Consider the following 20,395-nt stretch of genomic DNA (forward strand, 5'->3'; position numbering starts at 1 on the left):
AGGGAGAGAATCTGAAGCAGGCTCCACGCTGACAGCAGAGAGCCCGAAGCGGGGCTCTAACTCACAAGTCCTAAGATCATGACCTGAGCCAAGACCAGATGCTTAAACAAGTGAGCCACCCAGGTGCCCCAACTCCACTTCTAAGAAATTATCCCTAATAAATCATTACAAATGTACACAAAGATTTAGGCAAAATGGTATTTACTCACAGCATTATTAATAACAACAAAGGGAAAAAGCCCTCCATTTTAGATAATCAAGATCAGTTAAATACAATGTATTACACATACAAAAAAAAAAAAATATACAATCTAGCCACAAAACCAGTACTGGAGAATATTTAACAAATAGAAAAATTGGGGGAAAAAGCAGTTAACAAAATTGTATGACCCTAATTTTTTTTTTTTTAATTTATATCCAAATTAGTTAGCGTATAGTGCCACAATGATTTCAGTAGATTCCTTAGTGCCCCTTACCCGTTTAGCCCATCCCCCTCCCATAACCCCTCCCGTAACCCTCAGTTTGTTCTCCACATTTATGAGTCTCTTCTGTTTTGTCCCCCTCCCTGGTTTTATATTATTTTTGTTTCCCTTCCCTTACGTTCATCTGTTTTGTCTCTTCAAGTCCTCATGAGTGAAATCATATGGTATTTGTCTTTCTCTAATTTCACCTAGCATAATCCCCTCCAGTTCCATCCACGTAGTTGCAAATGGCAAGATTTCATTCTTCTTGATTGCTGAGTAAAACTCCATCGTATGTATATACCACATCTTCTTTACCTATTCATGTATGACCCTAATTTAAAGTGGCTCAGTTGGTTGAGCATGTGACTTCAGCTCAGGTCATGATATTGCGGTTTATGAGTTCAAGCCCCACACTGGGCCCTCTGCTGTCAGCACAGTGTTGATTCAGATCCTCTGTCCCCCTTCCTCTACCCTTCCCCCACTTGCGCACACAAGCGCTCTCTCTCAAAAAGAAACATTAAAAAAAATGTACATGTGTAATATATGTCCTCAGCTCCTAAATATAGTTTTTAAATTTTAATGTTATGTTATGGTATAACTTACAATTGATATACATATATGTAGTTAGTATCATAATCAAAAATAATAATTGTGACTTAAAATTGATAGTTGTTATCTCTGGAAGCGGGATTATGGATAACATTCTTGTGTATTTCTGTCTCTACTTTCCAGCCTTTCTACAATGAACATAATATACACTGCATTTTGTAGTCACAAAGAATGTTGTCCTTTTTTTTTTTTAAGTTTTTATTTATTTTTGAGAGAGAGTATGAACGGATGGATGGGCAGGGATAGAGGGAGACACAGAATCTGAAGCAGGCTTTAGGCTCCGAGCTGCCAGCACAGAGTCTGATGTGGGGCTTGAACCCACGAACCATGAGATCAAGACCTGAGTTGAAGTCAGACGCTTAACCGACTGAACCACCCAGGCGCCACCCCCCGCCCCAGCAATGTTGTTCTTTTCAAAAAGCACATCACACTGGTAAAATGTTGTAGAAAATAACATTTTTATAGCTTTTAAAGAAAGCTCAAAGAGAACAAGCACAGGTTCAAATAACATTACCAAGATCTAGAAAGTAACTATTTGGGCTTTGCACTCTAACAGCTCTGGCCTCAAAACACTGTTCTGTGTTGACACTGGGCAAGATACTTAATCTGTGTCTTAGCAGCCTCATCCATAAAATGGGACACTGACAGCTAGCTTTCAAGGTTGATGTGAGGGTTATACAAATTACACATGAAACACTTAGATACTCAATAGACACCTTTGGGATATACAATTCTATTCTTAGTCTCCAGAGAATAAAGGCTGATCAAAAGACACCCAAAGTAAAGAAATAAATAAATAAAAGACATGCAAAGTAAGTAGAAAGTACTAATGTGCAATCCAAAGCACTTAAATATTTCAAGGAAAAATTTATTCTCTACAAAGAGGTGGTTGAGGGGCGCCTGGGTGACTCAGTCGGTTAAGCATTCGACCTTGGCTCAAGTCATAATCTCACAGATCGTGGGTTTGAGCCCTGTGTCAGGCTCTGTGCTGACTGCTCAGAGCATGGAGCCTGCTTCAGATTCTGTCTCCGTTTCTCTCTGCCCCATCCCTGCTCATGCTCTGTCTCTCTCTCTCTCAAATATACAACAATACAAACATTAAAAAAAATTTTTTAATAAAAAAAATAAGAAAGAGGCGCTTGACTAAGATATTCCTTTTTATTTTGAAACCTAATTACTTAACCCTAAATAAGTTATGGTAAATATATTTTTGGCAAATTATATGGAACCTTAATAGTTTCATTTTTTGCAGATAAAAGAGTTGAAAATAGGTGATTTTCAATTAGCACTGTTACACATTCTTTATGCTTTGTACAACTTTGGAATTAGTATCTGACAAGGGACTTGTATCGAGAACATAAAAAACACCTCAACTATAAAAAGACAAGTAACCCAGGGATACCTGGGTGGCTCAGTCAGTTTAGCGTCCTTCTCTTGATTTTGGCTCAGGTGATGATCTCATGGTTCATGAGTTCGAGCCCCATGTTGGGCTCTGTGTTGACAGTGTGGGACCTGCTTGGGATTCTCTCTCTCCCTCTTTCTCTATCCCTTTCCTGCTCGTTCTCTCTCTCTCTCTCTCTCTCATAATAAGCAAACTGAAAAAAAAAAGACAAATAATTGAATTTAAAAATGGTAAAGGATCGGAAAAGGTATTTTCTCCTATGAAAATGTATGAATGGCCTATGAGCACAAGAAAAGATGCTCAACATCAGTAGACATCAGGAAAATGCAAATCAAAACCACAATGAGGAACCATTTCACACCCATTAGGATAACTATAATAAAAAGGACAGACAAGTGTTGGTGAAGATGTGAGGAACTGAAACCCTCATACGCTGCTGGTGGGAATGTAAAACAGCACAGCTACTTTCTAACAGTCTGGCTGTTCCTCAAAAGAATAAACATGGAGTTACCACATGGCTCAGTCATTCTAGCCTAGAGAAATTAAAACCTATGTCCACACAAACACCTGCATACAACTCTTTATAGCAGCATTATTCATAATAGCCCAAAAGTGAAAACTCAAATGTCAACCAACTGATAAATGGGTAAACAAAATGTTGTAGATCAATATAACAGGATATTGTCTGGCAATAAAATGAAACGAAGCAATGATAAATGTCACAACACGCATGGATGAACCTTGAAAACATATTAAGTGAAAGAAAGAGCCAGTCATAAATGACAACATGCTATATGATTCCATTCATATGAAATATCTAGAACACACTTATCTATAGAGATAGAAAGTAGATTCGTGGGGGGCGCCTAAGTAGCTACGTAGGTGGCTCAGTTGGTTAAGCATCCAACTTTGGCTCAGGTCATGATCTCGCAGTTTATGGGTTTGAGCCACACATCAGGCTCTGTGCTGACAGCTCAGAGCCTGGAGACTGCTTCGGATTCTGTGTCTCCCTCTCTCTCTATCCCTCCCACACTCACACTCTCTCTCAAAAATAAATAAACATTAAAAAAAAATTTAAGAAAGTAGATTGGTAGTTGCCTTGGGCTGGGGAATGCGTTATTGGGAAAACAGGGTGACTGCTAAAGGTTATGTGGGGTTTCCTTTTTGGGTGATGAGATATTCTAAACTTGATTCTTTTTGCACAACTCAAATCTCTGAATTGTAGACTTTAAAGGGGTGAACTGTACAGCAAGTAAATTCTAATATATATTATAAACATTTAGTTTTGTCCTCACCTCAAGATAACAAAGGAAGTTGTTAAACAGCCCAATAAAAAAAGAAAATTTCTACTTGGCAGATTCACTGAAGGTAAATCAAATGTTGGTCTCTATTTTCACATACCTCCTATCTGAAGCTCGGGACAGCCCATTCGTCTCATCTGTGTGCTGACAGACTCAATCTCTTGTACCAGTGGCACTAATATTGTCTCATTGATCCACTAGGGAAGAAACAAGGCAAAGATTTCACACACATAATTCTAAAGTATTTCTCAAATAATGATATTCATGAAACACTAAGAGTATTTTTACTGTCTTGTAGTTGAATATTAACAGAATATAGTGAAAGACAATGAAGTAGCAGCTACCTGAAGTCTAGACAGTTAAGTAAGCAAGCCAGCAGAGTGTAAAAAGTTATACTCTTAAATCACATATGCCTGCTTTTTGCTGACGAAAATATAAAAATTTTAGTTAATGGGGCGCCTGGGTGGCGCAGTCGGTTAAGCGTCCGACTTCAGCCAGGTCACGATCTCGCGGTCCGTGTGTTCGAGCCCCGCGTCAGGCTCTGGGCTGATGGCTCGGAGCCTGGAGCCTGTTTCCGATTCTGTCTCCCTCTCTCTCTGCCCCTTCCCCGTTCACGCTCTGTCTCTCTCTGTCCCAAAAATAAATAAACGTTGAAAAAAAAAAATTAAAAATTTTAGTTAAGTTTTTCTCAAAATTTCCTGTGGTTATTATACTTAGCTAAAAGGATAATCTCCGATTTACATTTCTACAGCAATTATCATACATTTATCCATGTCGTGTTTATATTGGTTTGTAATTAAGATAGTTTTTCAAACTAACATAATTAACTCAGCAGGCTTACTCAATTTGCTGACTACGTGGAAAACAGATCTATTTGATACTGGTTTATGCATATTAAAATATTTCTTTAGGATTAGAACTTCAAATGCCACTTTGGATGGCTAACATCAATCTACTTCTGGATGTGAAAAGACTGTCCAAGGAAACACCCCATTTGAGTTGTTCGTGTGTTATGTGTTTCGCGTAGGTGTTCGTGGCAACTTTCACTGCTACGTTAGTTCTATTTCCATGCTTCTGTTTAACTATAAAATGGAAGGGTGAAGAAGTTTCCGATGAAATACAAGTCTACAATTCCTTACACAAATTTGTGAATTAAGAAATCTATAAAAACAAAACTTTTCAGTAATCCATTTAGCAAGCAAATCAGATATACCGCAAGGCCTGAACTAAATTCCAATGAGGCTATTTACACACTTAGTGTGACTATTCACATGTTTTGCTACAAATATTAATGTCTTTGATCACCGCGTGCTAACCAGACTCTGCTAGTAAGTAGTATTACACAATATTATATGCTACATGCACACTGCTTTTTAAAAAATATCCAAAAAACTCGAAACTTTCAAGACTGTAATTAGAAATAAAAGAGAGTACAGTACTAGGACATCATTTTACTCATTCACTCTTCCAACATGCACTCAATGCATTCCACTCGCGAGCCACCCTTGGGCTGCAACAAAATTACCCAAGGGGTTCAGGGCCATATTCCCTATGTTGTACCTTTCATCTTCGTGAGGGAATTTTTATGTCTAGAAAGCCATCCAGTGCTTCTGGTTCAAGAAAACAGGCTGCTATTTTCACTACTCCCTCCTGATACCTAATTAAAATTATAGTAAAAGAATAAAAGAGTAGACAAGTGACTTCAACGTATTTCTCGAAGATGTAGAGTGGATGAGTGTTGAAGGGTGAAACAGTGGAAGAAGTGGCAGCCTCCGTGGAATCCAAGCGGAACTACCTGCAGTGGAGGGGGGCCAGCGTGTCCAACAGAACTTGGGACATACAGAGACTACAGAGGGGTAGAAAGAGGCAGGGCTGAAACAAGGGAACTCACTTATTCTGTATGAATTGGCCAAAGAGAAGAGGGTTCTTCTCTAAAACAACTGAAGAAACTGAAATATTCTGAAGGAGCTTATAATATATATTACCTTCTCTCTCTAACTTAAAAAGTTCCCTGAGGGCAAGGACCTCATTTTTGTTTCCCTCATATTTCTAGACATATAAAAGGTTCTGCCAGAAAAGCTCTTTGAAAAATAAAATTGAAAAAAAATTTTTGAAAAAAAAAATAAACAAAATTGAGCTGTTGGGAAGATCTTAATAACTAGATATGTTATTTCTTTATCACTCAAAAGAAACTGATTTACTAAATATGGAGAGAAAAACAAGCTGATGAAAACAGACACCATAAGGTAAATGTCATGTTTATCCTTACATATGTGCCATCCATATTGCATTTTTCATAATAATTAATTCTGATACTCTAATTAGTAATTAACACCTCTAAATAATATTCTAATAACACACTTCGCATAGTAAGAGGCAACAATATTGTCTGAAGAGTAATGTCAGAACTTACATTTCTGAACTTAGCTGTCCACGAATCCATATGATCAAGAAGTTGTCTATTCATAGTCACTCTTGCCCAAACCTATTAAAAATATGTTTCAAATGAACAATCAGTGAGGAAAAATCTTGTCAGAAATTGGTCACTTTCCTCAACTCTCAAAAACATGTGGAAAAAAAATCTGAAAAACAACTTCATCAACACTGATATTCATCTAATTAATATGCAAGAATTTTATTACTACCCACTTGGTTGCTATTCACGCACAGATAGATCTTTAAAATTCCTTACGTTGGTATGTTTGAAGAACATTCCTGCTTTATGAACAAAACAAAAATCTTATTTTTGGTATTAAACTGATCAAGTTCAAATGTTCTAATCCAAATGTATTTTAAAAGCAGGAGTCTTGTATATATTAAGTACAAATAGATACTTGAGATACCTTTTTATAAATGAATGCAGAAAAATGTTTTAGGCAGGATACTAATGTCAACTGTATGCAACGAAGAATAAAACGTACAATACAATTCAGTTTTAGATACACGAAGTTACATAGGAGTCTTTCCAGTGTTTAATGCGTGCCAGATTTATGTTTCTGGCCAGGAAAAGTGAAGACTACAGACAAAAAATGTTCCAGAAGTAGAAGAGACTTTCTAACAATCTGCAATCAGAAATATTAAGTCATTTTTATTTTCCATTTACCTCCTCTGCAGCTTGTTTAGAACTGAGATCAGCCTCATCTTTGTTAGCACACGGGGCCTGAGACCTACAGGCAAGCTGATACTGAAACTTCTTCAATGTCTGTGCATAATCTCCCATAGAACGATTGTAGTTCCAGAAGGTAGGACTGGTGGAAGGCGAGGTAGAATCTGGACTCCCTGCAATAATGAATTTAAAGAGCATCAGTGTGTGCTGTAGTAACTGTGACACTTAGAGTTAGCACACGAACACTGGGTATCTGGGCACCTAGGCGATGGCAATCAAGGAAGACAAAGCCCCAAGGGATTCTTCTCTTCCCTCCTCCCTGACATTACCTCTTCTTTAGAGAACACAGACTGCCTGTGCTAATAATTAAAAAGAACATTTTCTGAGCAATATCAATCAAGTGGTTGAAAGTATCTGTTTATTTCTGTTGTAAAATTAGGCTTGTTTCATTCTCTAAGACTTTCAAATGACTCAGTAAGAAACAAACAAAAGACAAATTTCCCCAGGAAATAAATAGGCTAAGGAAGTCCCTTGCCTGAATTTTTAGTAGCTCTTTCTGAATGGTACGACTACAGCTTCCTATTAATAAACTACTCTGTGGGCCAGCAGCTCCACTCACTCTTCCCTGTACTACACTGCATTCTCTTTATAGCCTGTAATAATTCCTGCGTTGCATTCAAAGAGACTGCCGATTACACTTTTAAATTTATAAATTTACTTTTAGGAAATGTTAATAGTTAATATGGGGACTTAATCCTCTAGAGGATTCTACCAGAGCAGTTATTACACTTTAAGGCTATAGTTTGTCTTTTTACCCAAACAGAATTTGAGTTCCTTGAGGGCAGGAAATATTATTTTTCCCCAGCATCCCTGTGAGCTGATGCTGTGGCTGCTCAGGAGAATTCTGTAGGCTTTGGGAAACCTATCAGCTTGGATTTCACTGCCCAAGTGGGAAATGGTAATGAGGCAAAGGTGAGGTAGGGTTGGACTCAGCCCCTTTTCTCCTACCTCTATCCCCTGTAGCCAGCATAGGGCCAAGAACCTCAAATGGCCACATTCTTGTAGATAAGAAAAAAATCTGTCCACTGGCACCAGGAAATAGTAAGGAAACTCATCTAAGTTGTATGGGGATTTAAAAATTATCCATTTACATATGGGTTTAGAACACCCATTTATACTACCTGTGAAATCCAGGAACCTCCTAGCCCAGAAATTACCTAAGTTAGTTCAAGGTCATAATACTCCTTAGGTACTTGGCAGAGGCAAATACAAAACTGCTAGGAGGAGACAAGGCTTGTATCCAGCCTTCCCAGGATAGAAGAGCACATATAGAACTGTACTGCAGATAACCTTACCAAAAACAAACAAATACATAAATGACAAGAGGAAACAGGGTTCCAAGCAAAGGAATCAACAAGACAAAAATGTGAGTATTTAACCTTCGAGAACTTTAGATAACTGAACTACAGGACAGAGACTTTTAGAAAGTCATGTTTAAAGTGACTGAGATAGGAAAAAATTGAAAACATAAGAACAAAACAAGATACACTAAAATAAATCATGCATATTTGAAAGAGAACCAAGTAAAACCTTGAAAACTGGAGGAAAAAAAAAAAAAAAGAACCCACCCACAACAAATGAAAAAACTCAGTGAGTTAAACAGCAGGTTAGATACTGCTAATGGAAGAACCAACCAGCAGCACAAACTGTGGGGTAAGGGGGACAACAGAAGAATGCCAAACTACTACATGCAGAAGAAATGAAAATATTAGAAAGTCTCCATTTTGCAACCACCACTGCATTAACTCATTCAGATGCTAAAACCACCGGGTAAAAGGCTGTTGGGGAACAGGACTCACAAGTCTCAAAGTACCGCACTATAGATTATGTATTAATTACAAAAGGGAAAGGCCAAGGTTGCCATCATCTTGACCAACTGATCCAATTTAATCTCACCAATAAAGGGACAAAATGGTATTATGAGTCTCCTGATGTGATATGCTGAAAGGAGCACACTGCCGCCTAAGTTGTATTCTTGCCAAAAAATCATATTTAAACTGATTCTTATCTAATCCAATAATGAAAAGTGATCACACAAATCCAAATTTGCAAAACAACTAGGCTGACTTCTTCAAATGTAAATGTCATAAAAAAACAAAGACACACAAATGTTCTAGATTAAAAAGGACAAAAGAAGCATGGCAGCTAAATATGGAAAAATGATCCTTGATCAGATCCTGCACAAGTAAAAGGAAAACAAAAAAAGCTACAAAGGCCATTATTGGGTCAATTGGAAGAAATGTGAATATGAATAACACTAGTATCTCAAGTATGGTAATTACGCTATAGTCAGAAAAGAAAATGTTCACATTCTTGGGAGATGCATTCGAAATAGTTAAGGATGAAGTGGCCAGGCAGCAAAAAAAGTGCGTGAGAAAGAGTAAATGTGAGTGCCTGGTTTCTTACTATTGGAGAAAGGAGTTACAAATATGAAAAGGGAGGAGGCTAGAATAAACCCTGCATAGTTGGACTGCAATTGGAGGTATCAGTATGTACTCATGGTTTTTAATATATAGGTGGATGGATATGGAAACACATATAGGTGTGTTTGTGTGTGTATATACATATATATTCCCGGCTGTCTGTTGAGAGGACCTAGAGTAATGATACCCCATCAACAATGACATATCCAGTGCCCAAACATTAATTTCTCAACATCATTCTCCACTAAAAGCAATCATGGTCCCCTTGGAGAAATGGACTGACTCCAGAGCTAGTTAACCAGGAAAGTACAAGAGAAGCCTGGAATATCTTGTGGTGCTAGACAGTAAAACAAAACAACAAACAAAAAACAGAAACCAGAGGATCCCACTACCCAAACCTGAAACAATCTAACCACTAAAATAAATGACATAATTGGGAAGAAGAAAAAGTTCTTATCTTGCAATAGAATGCCAACAAATGAATGTAAAAGGTGGTTGCACAACAATGTGAATACCACTGAATTATACTCTTAAGAACGGTTCAAAAGGTAAACCTTATGCATATTTCATCACAAAACATGTTTAAAAATGTAAAAGGGAATAATATAGAAGGAATGATGGGATGAGATAGCCACTACAACACAGTAATAATTTTGAAAAGAAACTTAAAAGGATGTTAAAGCCAGTAAGTCAAATTTGATGAGGAAGAAGATACTTATATAGTCTCAAAGTAGCTCCTCACAAAAATACTTACTATTTAATTTATATAAATACTGAATTACCTAAAACCTACAGGCACAGAGAGTTCAAAGTATAAGGATGGACACAGATACACCAGGCAAATACTAACCAAAAGAAAATCAGTACAGCTGTGTTAATATCAGAGAAAACAGATTTCAAGGCAAAAAGATAAAGATAAAAGATAAAGATAAAAAGAAATAACTGAGCAGAATATTAACAATCATGAATTTATATGCACTTAACAGAATTTCATATACATTTAGCAAATTTAACAGAATTACGAGGACACATTTAATGTAAAACAATCAGTGGGAGCTTTTAACCGACTTTCTTACTAATAGAGCAAGTGGATGAAGATTAATAAGATAAAGAATTTAAGAACACGTTCAGGAAGTTTGGTTCAATGAGCAAATATGGAGCCAAGTATGTAGAGACTATGCCATCCTTTTCAACATACCAAAAACCATTTATAAAAAGTGATCACACAACAGGCCCAAATGCAAGTCTTAAAAAATACCAAAGAATTAACAGGGTAGAGGTCACAATCTCTAGTGTAGCACAATTAACTTAAGAGGAAAAATAAAAGATAATCAAGCCTTCATGTCAATGTTTGGAAATTAAAAGCAACACCGATCACTAATATTACTTTTAAACAATAATAACACTTTTAAGTAAGTCTTATGGATCAAAGAGGAAATAAAAATGGAAGCCAGAAAATATCTCAATAAGACAAAGATAGGGAGAGGGAATGACATAGGTTGTTCTTTGCATTATACTCTATATAATTTTCAGAAAACTTGAAATAGTTCAAAATTTCACAAGAAGAAAAAGCATGCACCGACAAATAACAAGATAATATTGATTTGTTTCTTTGACATTTCTGGCACTTTCAGGCAAAATTAAATTAAAAATCAATGGAGAGATTTCAAGTGACACAAAGAGCCATGGTCCAATAACGGACTTCCTCATTGTGGCCATGCTTTAGCACCTAATGTGCTTTCTGTGAAAGTTCCTGAGGGGGAAAAATCATTACGTGGCTCAATAACCTAATTTGGTTTCAAATAATTGACTTTGTTATAATCAAATCCACCCCAAATGGATTAAGATTTGCTAACACTGTTTCTCAAAGTAAACTAAAGAGAAGTTCGAAAATGTTCTGAAAAACAGCAGCACTTCTGGAGTAAATATGTTCTCCCTCCTTTATCCCTCCCTGTCATGCCAATCTTCCCAAGGACCAAAAAGAGACAACTATCACTTCAATAAGCTTTGCTCTGCACCGCTTCAAAAACATTTTATAGCCTCAATTTTTGAGTAGAAAGTATAACATATATAGAAAAAGCTTTCAATCTTAATGTAGATAAAAGGTTCAAGAATTCTCAGTTCAACTGCATTTTACTTCTTAAATTTGGCGCACTTAAAATTCTAACTCTATAAAATATAAGAACAAAATGTATTTCTCTCCTAAGCTACACATATTAGTAAAAAAGAAGTATTTAAGTACAGTTATCAAAATAATGAAAACAATAGGGTAAGGATAACATAAAAGTAACACCAAAGATGAGAGTTGGATCTGAATAAAAATATACATACCCAGCTTAACTCTATGCTGTTTCTCTTCTTCACTTCTAAGAAAAGTATCCAAAGTTCGTAGGTCTGTCATGTAGTCTTCTTTGTCAGTAGGCGAGTTATAGACGGTGGGTGAAGAACGGTAGCGAGATCTCAACCCACTGCCCTCCACTGGTCCAACAGTTGTAGGGTATGGAGAAGAAGGAGAAGGACTATAGCTTGCCAACTATACAAAATAAAAGAACTTTTTCTTATTGAAATTTACTTTTGTGTTGGTTTTTGACTTTCAGAAAGTAACGCACCCATTAGAATGGCCAAAATCCAGAACAATGACAACACCAGAAGTTGCTAAGGATGTGGAGCAACAGGAACTCTCATTCACTGCTGGTGGGAATGCAAGATGGTACAGCCACCTTGGAAGAGAGTTTGGAGGTTTCTTGCAAAACTAAACTACACTTATCATCTGATTAGCAATTGTGCTCCTTGGGACTTAGCCAAAGGAGTTGAAAACTTAGGTCTATACAAAAACCTGCCTACAGGTATTTACAGCAGCTTTATTCCGTAATTGCCAAAACTTGGAAGCAACCAAGACATCCTTTAGTAGGTGGACGGGTAAATAAGCTGTGGTACATCTGCATAATGGAATATTATTTGGCATTGAAAAGAAATGAGCTATCAAGCCACGAAAAGACATGGAGGAAACTTAAATGCACATGACTGACTAAAAGAAGCCAATCTGAAAATGCTACACTGCATGATTCCAATTATATGATATTCTGAAAAAGACAAAACATGGAAAAAGCAAAAGGATCAGTAGTTGCCAGGGATCGGGGTCAGGAGTGGGACAGGATGAATAGGTGGAGCATGAGGGACTTTTAAGGCAATGAAATTACCCTATATGATACCGTACCATAATGGTGGGTATACTGAATTATATAGTTATCTAAACCCACAGAATGTACACAACCAAGAATGAATCCTAAAGTAAACTGTGGACTCTGGGTGATAATGATGTACCAATGCAGGTTCATCAACTGGAACAGATGTACCACTCTGGTGGGGGGTTTTGATATTGGGAAGGCTGTGCCCGTGGGGGGGCAAAAGGTATAGGACAGGTCTCTGTACCTTCCTCTCAGTTTTGCTGTGAAACTGTTTTGTTTTGTTTTGTTTTCTGAGAGAGAGAGAGTGAGCGAGCGAGCGCAGTGGGGAGAGAGGCAGAGAATCCCAAGCAGGTTCCACATCAGGGCAGAGCCCCAAAGCAGAGCTTGATCCCACAACCTTTGGGTCATGACCCAAGCCGAAATCAAAAGTCAGCCGCTCAACTGACTGAGCCACCCAGGTGCCCAAACCTAAAACTGTTCTAAAATATAAAGTCTATTTTTTTAAAAAAGCACTATGTGCACATCTTAAAAAATGGAAAGTTTGAAGAAAAGAAGTCATACTTAGAACTACAACCTAGACGTAATATAATCCCTTTTCATATTTTATGTATTTTCAAATCTTTAAGTGCATATAGCTATATCAATATATTTTTGTTTTTACATATTTTTTTAAACAAAACAATTGTTTTTTAAACCTCATTTTTAACTTTTTTTCTACGAGAGAGAGAGAAAGAGAGAGAGAGAGAGAGAGAGAGAGATAGCACGTATGTGTGCGCACACAAGTGGCAGAGAGGCAGAGAGAGAATCCCAGCCCCATGTGGAGCTTCAACTCACAAAGTGTAAAATCATAACCTGAGCCCAAATCAAGAGTCGGACGCTTAACCGAGTCACCTAGGTGTCCCTAAACCTCACTGTGTTTTTAAAGGTAACCAAGGATTTTCCTATAAAAATCCTCTGTAATATTATTCTTACTAGCTATACAATATTTCATTATACATACGTACCATTATTTATTTTTACATTCAATACATTTGAATTATCTACAAGATTTGGCCACTGTAAATAATGTTAACATCTCTGTACATAAATCTTTTCTTCTCTTTTTTTTTAGTAAGTTCCACACCCAACGTGAGGCTTGAGCTCATGACCCTGAGATCAAGAGCCACATGCCCTACCGACTGGCCAGCCAGGTGCCCCTACATAAATCTTTTCTTAATTTCTGAGAAATGTCCTTCAGGAGATTCTTAGAACGGAAATGATCTGATCAAAGCATATGAACATTTAATACATATTCCGGTTCTATTAAATGAAAATGTTGTGCTAAGTACTATTCAGAAAAAAGTTGATAGGCGGACCTATTTTGGTATATGTCCATTTCACTATTTTAAAATGTTTATTGGATGTAGAAGAATTTTAAAAAATTTACATTTAACTTGTGTTTCCTTATGAAGTTAAACACTTTAAAAATATGGAGGCACGTGGCTGCCTCAGTCAGAAGAGCATCCAACTCTTGATCTCAGGGTGGTGAGTTCGAGACCCAAGTCTGGTGTAGAGACTACCTAAATAAATAAAACTTAAAAAAATACAACTACTGGTCACTGGTATTACCTATTTTATTAACTATTTACTCCAGTATAGTGGCAAAAGAAATAAAGTTGAAAAAAAAAAAATGTTACTCCTCTTCCACATTGATTTCTTTCTTTTTTTTGAGAGTGAAAGAGAGAGTGAGTGTGTGAGCAAGGGAGAGAGGCAAAGGGAGCGTGAGGAAGAGAATCTTAAGCAGGCTCCACGGTCAGCACAGAGCCCAACACAGGGCTCAATCTCACGACCCTGAGATCGTGACCTGAACCGAAATCAAGATTTGATGCTTAACTGACTGAGCTACCCAGGCGCCCTGCTTTCTCTTATTTATTTTTTTTATTAAAAAAAAAAAAAAAAAAAAAAAGTTTTATTTGAGAAAGAGAGAGCACAAACAGGGAGAGGGGCAGAGGGAAAGAGACAATCCCAAGCAGGCTTCATGCTCAGCACGGAGCCTGACCCAATCCCACAACCCTGGGATCACGACTCAAGCTGAAATCAAGAGTTGGCCACTGAACCGACTGAGCCACCCAGATACCCCCTTCTCTAAGATCCTTCTATATGCCATGATGATATCTGCGCTATTCACTAACGGGTTTATTTTTGCTGAGGGGCACATCTTATGCATAATGTACATTATTTTATTTTATCCTCTCAATAATAAGTAAATATTACTACCATACTAATTTCAGATATGAGAGATTAGGTAATTCACTCAAGATTGTCCCAGGATTTCAATCCAGTTTTCTGACTCTAGAAATACACTGTACTAGTCCCTTCGTTTTTGTCTATGTTTCAACATTTCCATAATCAAAAGTTGAAAAGTTTCTTGAAAACTTAAAAGAACTCAATGACAAAACTTCGGAACCCTAATATATTCTGCAGATATATTTGATTAAAGTTCAAATTTTTTCTTCCTTATTTATTTAGGTTTTCTACCTGTTAGTCAATCTCGGCATTTTTTCCCTAGAAAAATTACTATTCCATTTCATTAACTTTTCCATGGTATTAACTTGGTTCAACAAATATGTATATATAGCATCGATATTTCATATACTATGCTAAGAAAACAAACATGAATAAAAACACACAATCCTGTACTAAAGAAGGTTACAGTCTAGGAGAGAAAAGATAATTAATGTTACCAAGTTTATACAGAGCTATTTAGTACAGATTAATAGTTTTTAAGAAATAAAAATAACTTACATATTCAAGAGTAAACTATGGTGTTTCCACTAGATGAGTATTAAGTAGCCATTAAACAGAAATTATGTTTGGTTGGTAAAACTATGAGTGATTTTTTTTCTCATGAAAACAAAAACTGTAAGTCATATTTGCCTATGGGTTATTAATTATCACTACATATACATTTCCTCATAAAATTTAACTTATACAAAATTGTCTAAATGTTATTATTTGCCAAAATTGTTATTGGGTAACCAGTAGTATGCAATTTCATTACAAAGAAATATTATGTAACGGGTAAGGGCAGTGTGTTGATTTCACTTCCAGACATTCCTCATTTAACTAGCAGCTATAGGGATGTAGTTCTAACTAGTGAGAGCATCTGAAAACGTGACCATGCCCCCTTTAACACTCCTTTTATATTCTTACACTTCAGGCAGGAGTCACAATTTCAAATTTGTCAATTTTGCTTCTATCAAACCCACTTTGCGGAAGTTGGAATGGAGGTTTCTAGTCATCCCATGAAGGGTGGTGCCCATCATGAAGAGTCAAACTACACAACAATCCCAGTTTTTAGCTTAGGAGGTATTCCACATGATAAAAAGCATTAAGATTCTGTAAGGATATACAAAGTTTCATATAAACAAGCAAAGAAAGAGGGCAAACATAGATTTAAAAAACTAAAGTAAAAAATTACCATAGTCTCAACTTGTTTGAAAGACCCTGCAGAAAGATCCTAGAGGGTGACTCTCAGTCTATTATCTTTGCAAAAGCTGATTTTTTTCTTTCATTTTAGGGTGTGGTATACATAACGTCTGACTAGGTATCAGGATCTGGGTTCTGTTCTTGGCTCTTAAATGGGCAATTTGGGCAAGTCAATTACCCACTGTTTCTCAGTCCTGTCAGTGAGAAAATGAGGAGTTTTGATTCATTTGGTGATTTTCAAGGTAGCTCCCAATTCTAAAATAATGTGACTGGCCAGGAAAAAAGATTCATTACCTTATTATAACCACTGATGGGAGAGTAAGTCACTCCAGGGCTATAGGAACTGCTGCCACCTGATGACAGACCTTGCAGCTGAGGGCTGTATCCGGTTATACAGCTGGTGGTGAACTTGGGGCTGGTACTGGGTGAACGAGATGGGCTATAGCTCAACACACTCTGACCCTGAATTGAAGGAGAAGGTGGCGAGGGAGGGATTTGGGTTGCTGCCAGATCGTGTGGAGGAGTAGTCTGTACAACTGGAAGGAAGGAAGGAAGGAAGGAAAGAAAGAATGAATGAATGAATGAATGAATAAATAATATGTGCATGCATGTATAAGTAAAATTTCTATAAAAACAGACTTAATGAAATGAATCTTTTTCTTCAGGAAAAGAGAAAGTAACAGAATAACTTGGTTGTTAAATTACATATTATTACCTAAGGACACAAAGTAGTGGTTTACCATTTCCATACAGTTTAAAGTAAGAGATTAGCTTCAATCCATAAGGGTTAGTCATTTAATTTTAACTGTAATTAAACAATGGAACAAACTTTCATGAGGTTGTTGAATAGTATTTCCATTCAGTTTATACAAATAGGAATGATAATCATTGGTCTTAAGACAATTTATTATAGACTTGTTTAATATAGTTGAACCAGATGGCTTTAGAAGTCCCTTCCAGCTGAGTCTATAAAAAGGGCAAATTAAATTGAGAAAGATTTATTGCCAACCTTTCCCCCACCTTTGCAAAAGATATAAAACACTTACCAGCTGTTTTCAACCCTAAAAGTGTTTGCTGTCCAGGGCTAACAACCAGACTTGTTGGTGCCACCGTATATTTGAAATACCTCCAAAAATCAAATAAGGCGTTTAGGCTGAAGAGGGACGCAAGGGCAAGCTCTGGAAGAGAACAATTTATTTTTTTTAAGGGGGAGGATGGAAGGGATAACATTTAAAGGTGAGTGGAAAACAAAACCCTTCATACTTTAGCAATTTAACAACACAACTGAAAACTATCTTCTTAGTCCTCATAACAGTTACCATTTAATGAATGTCTATTATGTATAATGTCTATGGCATTTACTAGTAAATTTCAAAATATTATCAGGCACCTGGCTGGCTCAGTTGGTGGAGCATGCGACTTGATCTCAGGGTTGAGTTGGAGCCCCACGTTGGGTGTAGGGATTGCTTAAAAATAAAAAAATCTTAAAAAAAAAAATTACTAACCCTCACAACCTTGTACAATAAGCATTTTCACCTTCAGTTGACTAGAGGAGTCAAGTGACTTTTGCAAGAGCACACAGCTAGTTACCGAAGTCATGATTATACACTCAGGTATGCAGATCCCAAAACTCTTGCCTATTAAATTTTTTAATGTTTATTTATTTATTGAGAGACACAGAGAGATAGAGCACGAGCAGGGAAGGAAGGGGCAGTGAGAGAGAGGGAGACACAGACTCCGAAGCAGGCTCCAGGCTCTGAGCTGTCAGCAGAGCCCAACGTGGGGTTCGAACCCACGAGCTGTGAGATCATCACCTGAGCCAAAGTCGGACGCTTAATCGACTGGGCCACCCAGGTGCTCCCAAAACTCTTGTGTATTCACTTGCCACACCATGGACTCCACATTAACATGTGTATTAGACTACAGAATTCACTTTAATGGCCATAAAGACTCTTTATACCCTCTTTATACTGAAGAGCAGAGAGAAGTAGAGAGGAGGACAGAACGAGGAACCTGAGGAAGGCATTAATGGAATAGAAATCTGATTGTTCTTGAAAGGAGACATGGTAGGGATTTAGGGAAGGCATTTCGGAGAAAATAAATGCGAATCACCACCACCAGAAGTTATTTTTCATCAGAGGACTCTAATGATTACCTGGAACTGTACTGTTTGTCTCCTCTACATTCCTCTACTAGAATGTTCCTTCCATGAGGGCAAGAATCTTGTTCCCTGCCTGCTATATTCCCAGTTTTTGGAACACACTACACACTTGAATATTTATGGAGTGAAGGAATGAATACTAAGCTGAATTAAGCATGAATGCAGTTTTTCATTGGTAGCAAACCTAAATCACAGTAAAAATTAATTACTTACCAATATACCAAAGGGGCCAGTATGTCACATTATAATATGAACTAATCAACTTTCCAGTCCTGAAAAAATTAAGAAGGCTTTTCAAAATCTTAAAAAACAAACAAACACAAAAACCAAACAACAGAAAACACCTAAAATCAAAAAAAAACCACAAAAACCTGTGGAACCAACCACTGTCCTCTTTAAGTTTCACTTTTTTTGATTAATTAACTTACATTTCAGTATATATCATTCCAGCCACGGATACATTTAGGAGTCCCCAGGCTAAAACCACTTTCTTAGCTTCTGTTTCTTTTCTCATCTTGATGGTTCTGTCAATAAGGGAAGCACTAGGATTTGCCTCCCCTTGCATCTATCCAAAAACAAAAAAGCACAGGAATTAACGAAGAGAAACCACTTCCCCATTTAAGAAATCCAACTTGTGTCCCTTATAATTGTAACTAAAAACTGCACATATTTTCCCTTATCTTTAATGTCTTTCCAAAAATTTTTATTTCATTATTATCGTATGAAAAGGGAGCCCTAAATTATAACTTTATAGGCACTATATTGTAATCAATAGAGAACTTGCTCATCACTTCAGAGAACACTTCCAATGAATAAAAATGTCTTATTTTGTAATTTAAAAGGGTGGTGATTTTATGTGCAATTATTCCGTATTGTTTTGGAATGTCACAAAGACTAGCCCAAGGGGGCTAATTTAAGAAACTCAAAATACCAAGCTTTGAGAGAAAATATTCCATATTAGCTACAAACCATTAAAGACTCTCCTCTTGGGGCGCCTGGGTGGCTCAAACGGTTGAGCCTCCGACTTCAGCTCAGGTCATGAGCTCATGGTTTGTAGGTTCGAGCCCCAAGTCGGGCTCTGTGCTGATAGCTCAGTGCCTGGAGCCTGGAGCCTGCTCAGGATTCTGTGTCTCCCTTTCTCTCTCTCCCCCTCTGCCCCTCCCCCGCTCATGCTCTGTCTCAAAAATAAATATAAGTATTAAAAAAAAATTGAAGGCTCTCCTCTTACATCTTCACGCAGAAGATCGTAAACAACTCTGCACTCGGACCGCTGGGCGCCAAAGATCCCAATTTTGTGTTGCCGCCGATAAAGTGTGAGGATTGAAGTTTTATAAGGGTGAACGCTCCTGCTGTGAAGGGGATGAGAGCGACTGGGGAGTGTGCAGTTTGGGTCCACGTGGGATTTATATTTGTTTCGCTAGGCCTCATCTCCGGCAGAAAAACATTAAGACTTCCATATCTGGAGTCGTTGCCCAGAAAGCACAGAGCAGCGCTCTTCCCGTCACCCAGTCCGCGAGTCAAAACTTCCCAGTCCCGAGAGCTTCCCTCCCTGGGTCTCCCAGCACAAACTTCAGCAACCCCTATCGTTTCTTTCTTCCTTTCCGCTACAGGTGGAGGGACGCCTGGCCACACCCCCCTTTGGCTGAACCCTCTGTAGATCCGCAGTCGTGGAAACCCACAGCACGCGTGGACTCCGCGTCCACTAAGCACAAAAATGACCCCGAAAACCCACCATGTTCTTCGGCCGGAAGCTGCTGGCTCGCGCCACTCTCTACTGCACATGCGCGAAGCCAAGCACTAAGGCGTAGGCAACCAGTTTGCCGGACGAGTTACCGGAAGAACGGACCTTCTCGCGAGAAGAGGAGGTTGGGGAGGGCGGCTGGGAGCCCTAGAGCTAGGAACGTTACCAGGGAAACAGCTTTAGGGTTTGTGGCTCCGGCTCAGCTGCGGGGAGAAAGTTGGGCAGCAAAAATTCAGACCAAGCTCTGAACCCGCAGTAAAAAGAAATAACTGTAACAAGCTGAATTTCTATATACTAATATAACTTTAGCTTCCTTAGAGCATTTATGGACTCACTTTTTAAAGCAGATTTTATTAATCAGGGTAGCCAATTGTAGGGTAAAGAATGTGGTAATGTGTCCAGACACCCATCAGCCTCAGCGAAGCATTTCTCACAAAAAAAGTGTTCTGACCCAGCGTAAATTCTTAAATAT

At 37.8% G+C, this 20,395-nt stretch overlaps 1 protein-coding gene across 3 annotated transcripts in view; it reads right to left on the reverse strand.

Moving 5' to 3' along the window:
* TMEM209 (transmembrane protein 209) overlaps positions 1–20,341 on the reverse strand; it is a 35,777-nt gene extending 15,436 nt beyond the window's left edge. Inside the window, exons 1-9 of one of the 3 annotated variants that reach the window (XM_047849329.1) lie at positions 20,259–20,341; positions 18,611–18,747; positions 18,396–18,454; positions 17,068–17,199; positions 16,316–16,557; positions 11,697–11,898; positions 6,880–7,055; positions 6,190–6,261; positions 3,877–3,973 (exon numbers count right to left, since the gene is read on the reverse strand). In XM_047849329.1, coding sequence (XP_047705285.1) covers positions 3,877–3,973; positions 6,190–6,261; positions 6,880–7,055; positions 11,697–11,898; positions 16,316–16,557; positions 17,068–17,199; positions 18,396–18,454; positions 18,611–18,747 — 1,117 coding nt within the window. In that variant the 5' untranslated portion in view covers positions 20,259–20,341. Of the gene's footprint in view, positions 1–3,876; positions 3,974–6,189; positions 6,262–6,879; positions 7,056–11,696; positions 11,899–16,315; positions 16,558–17,067; positions 17,200–18,395; positions 18,455–18,610; positions 18,748–19,410; positions 20,026–20,258 lie in introns of those variants that run through there. The other 2 variants (XM_047849326.1, XM_047849328.1) reach the window with 2 other exon arrangements.
* Between the last annotated feature and the right edge of the window lie 54 nt (positions 20,342–20,395).

Source organism: Prionailurus viverrinus, chromosome A2 (genome assembly GCF_022837055.1).
Source record: "Prionailurus viverrinus isolate Anna chromosome A2, UM_Priviv_1.0, whole genome shotgun sequence".
In the NCBI taxonomy this organism is placed as follows: Eukaryota; Metazoa; Chordata; class Mammalia; order Carnivora; family Felidae; genus Prionailurus; species Prionailurus viverrinus.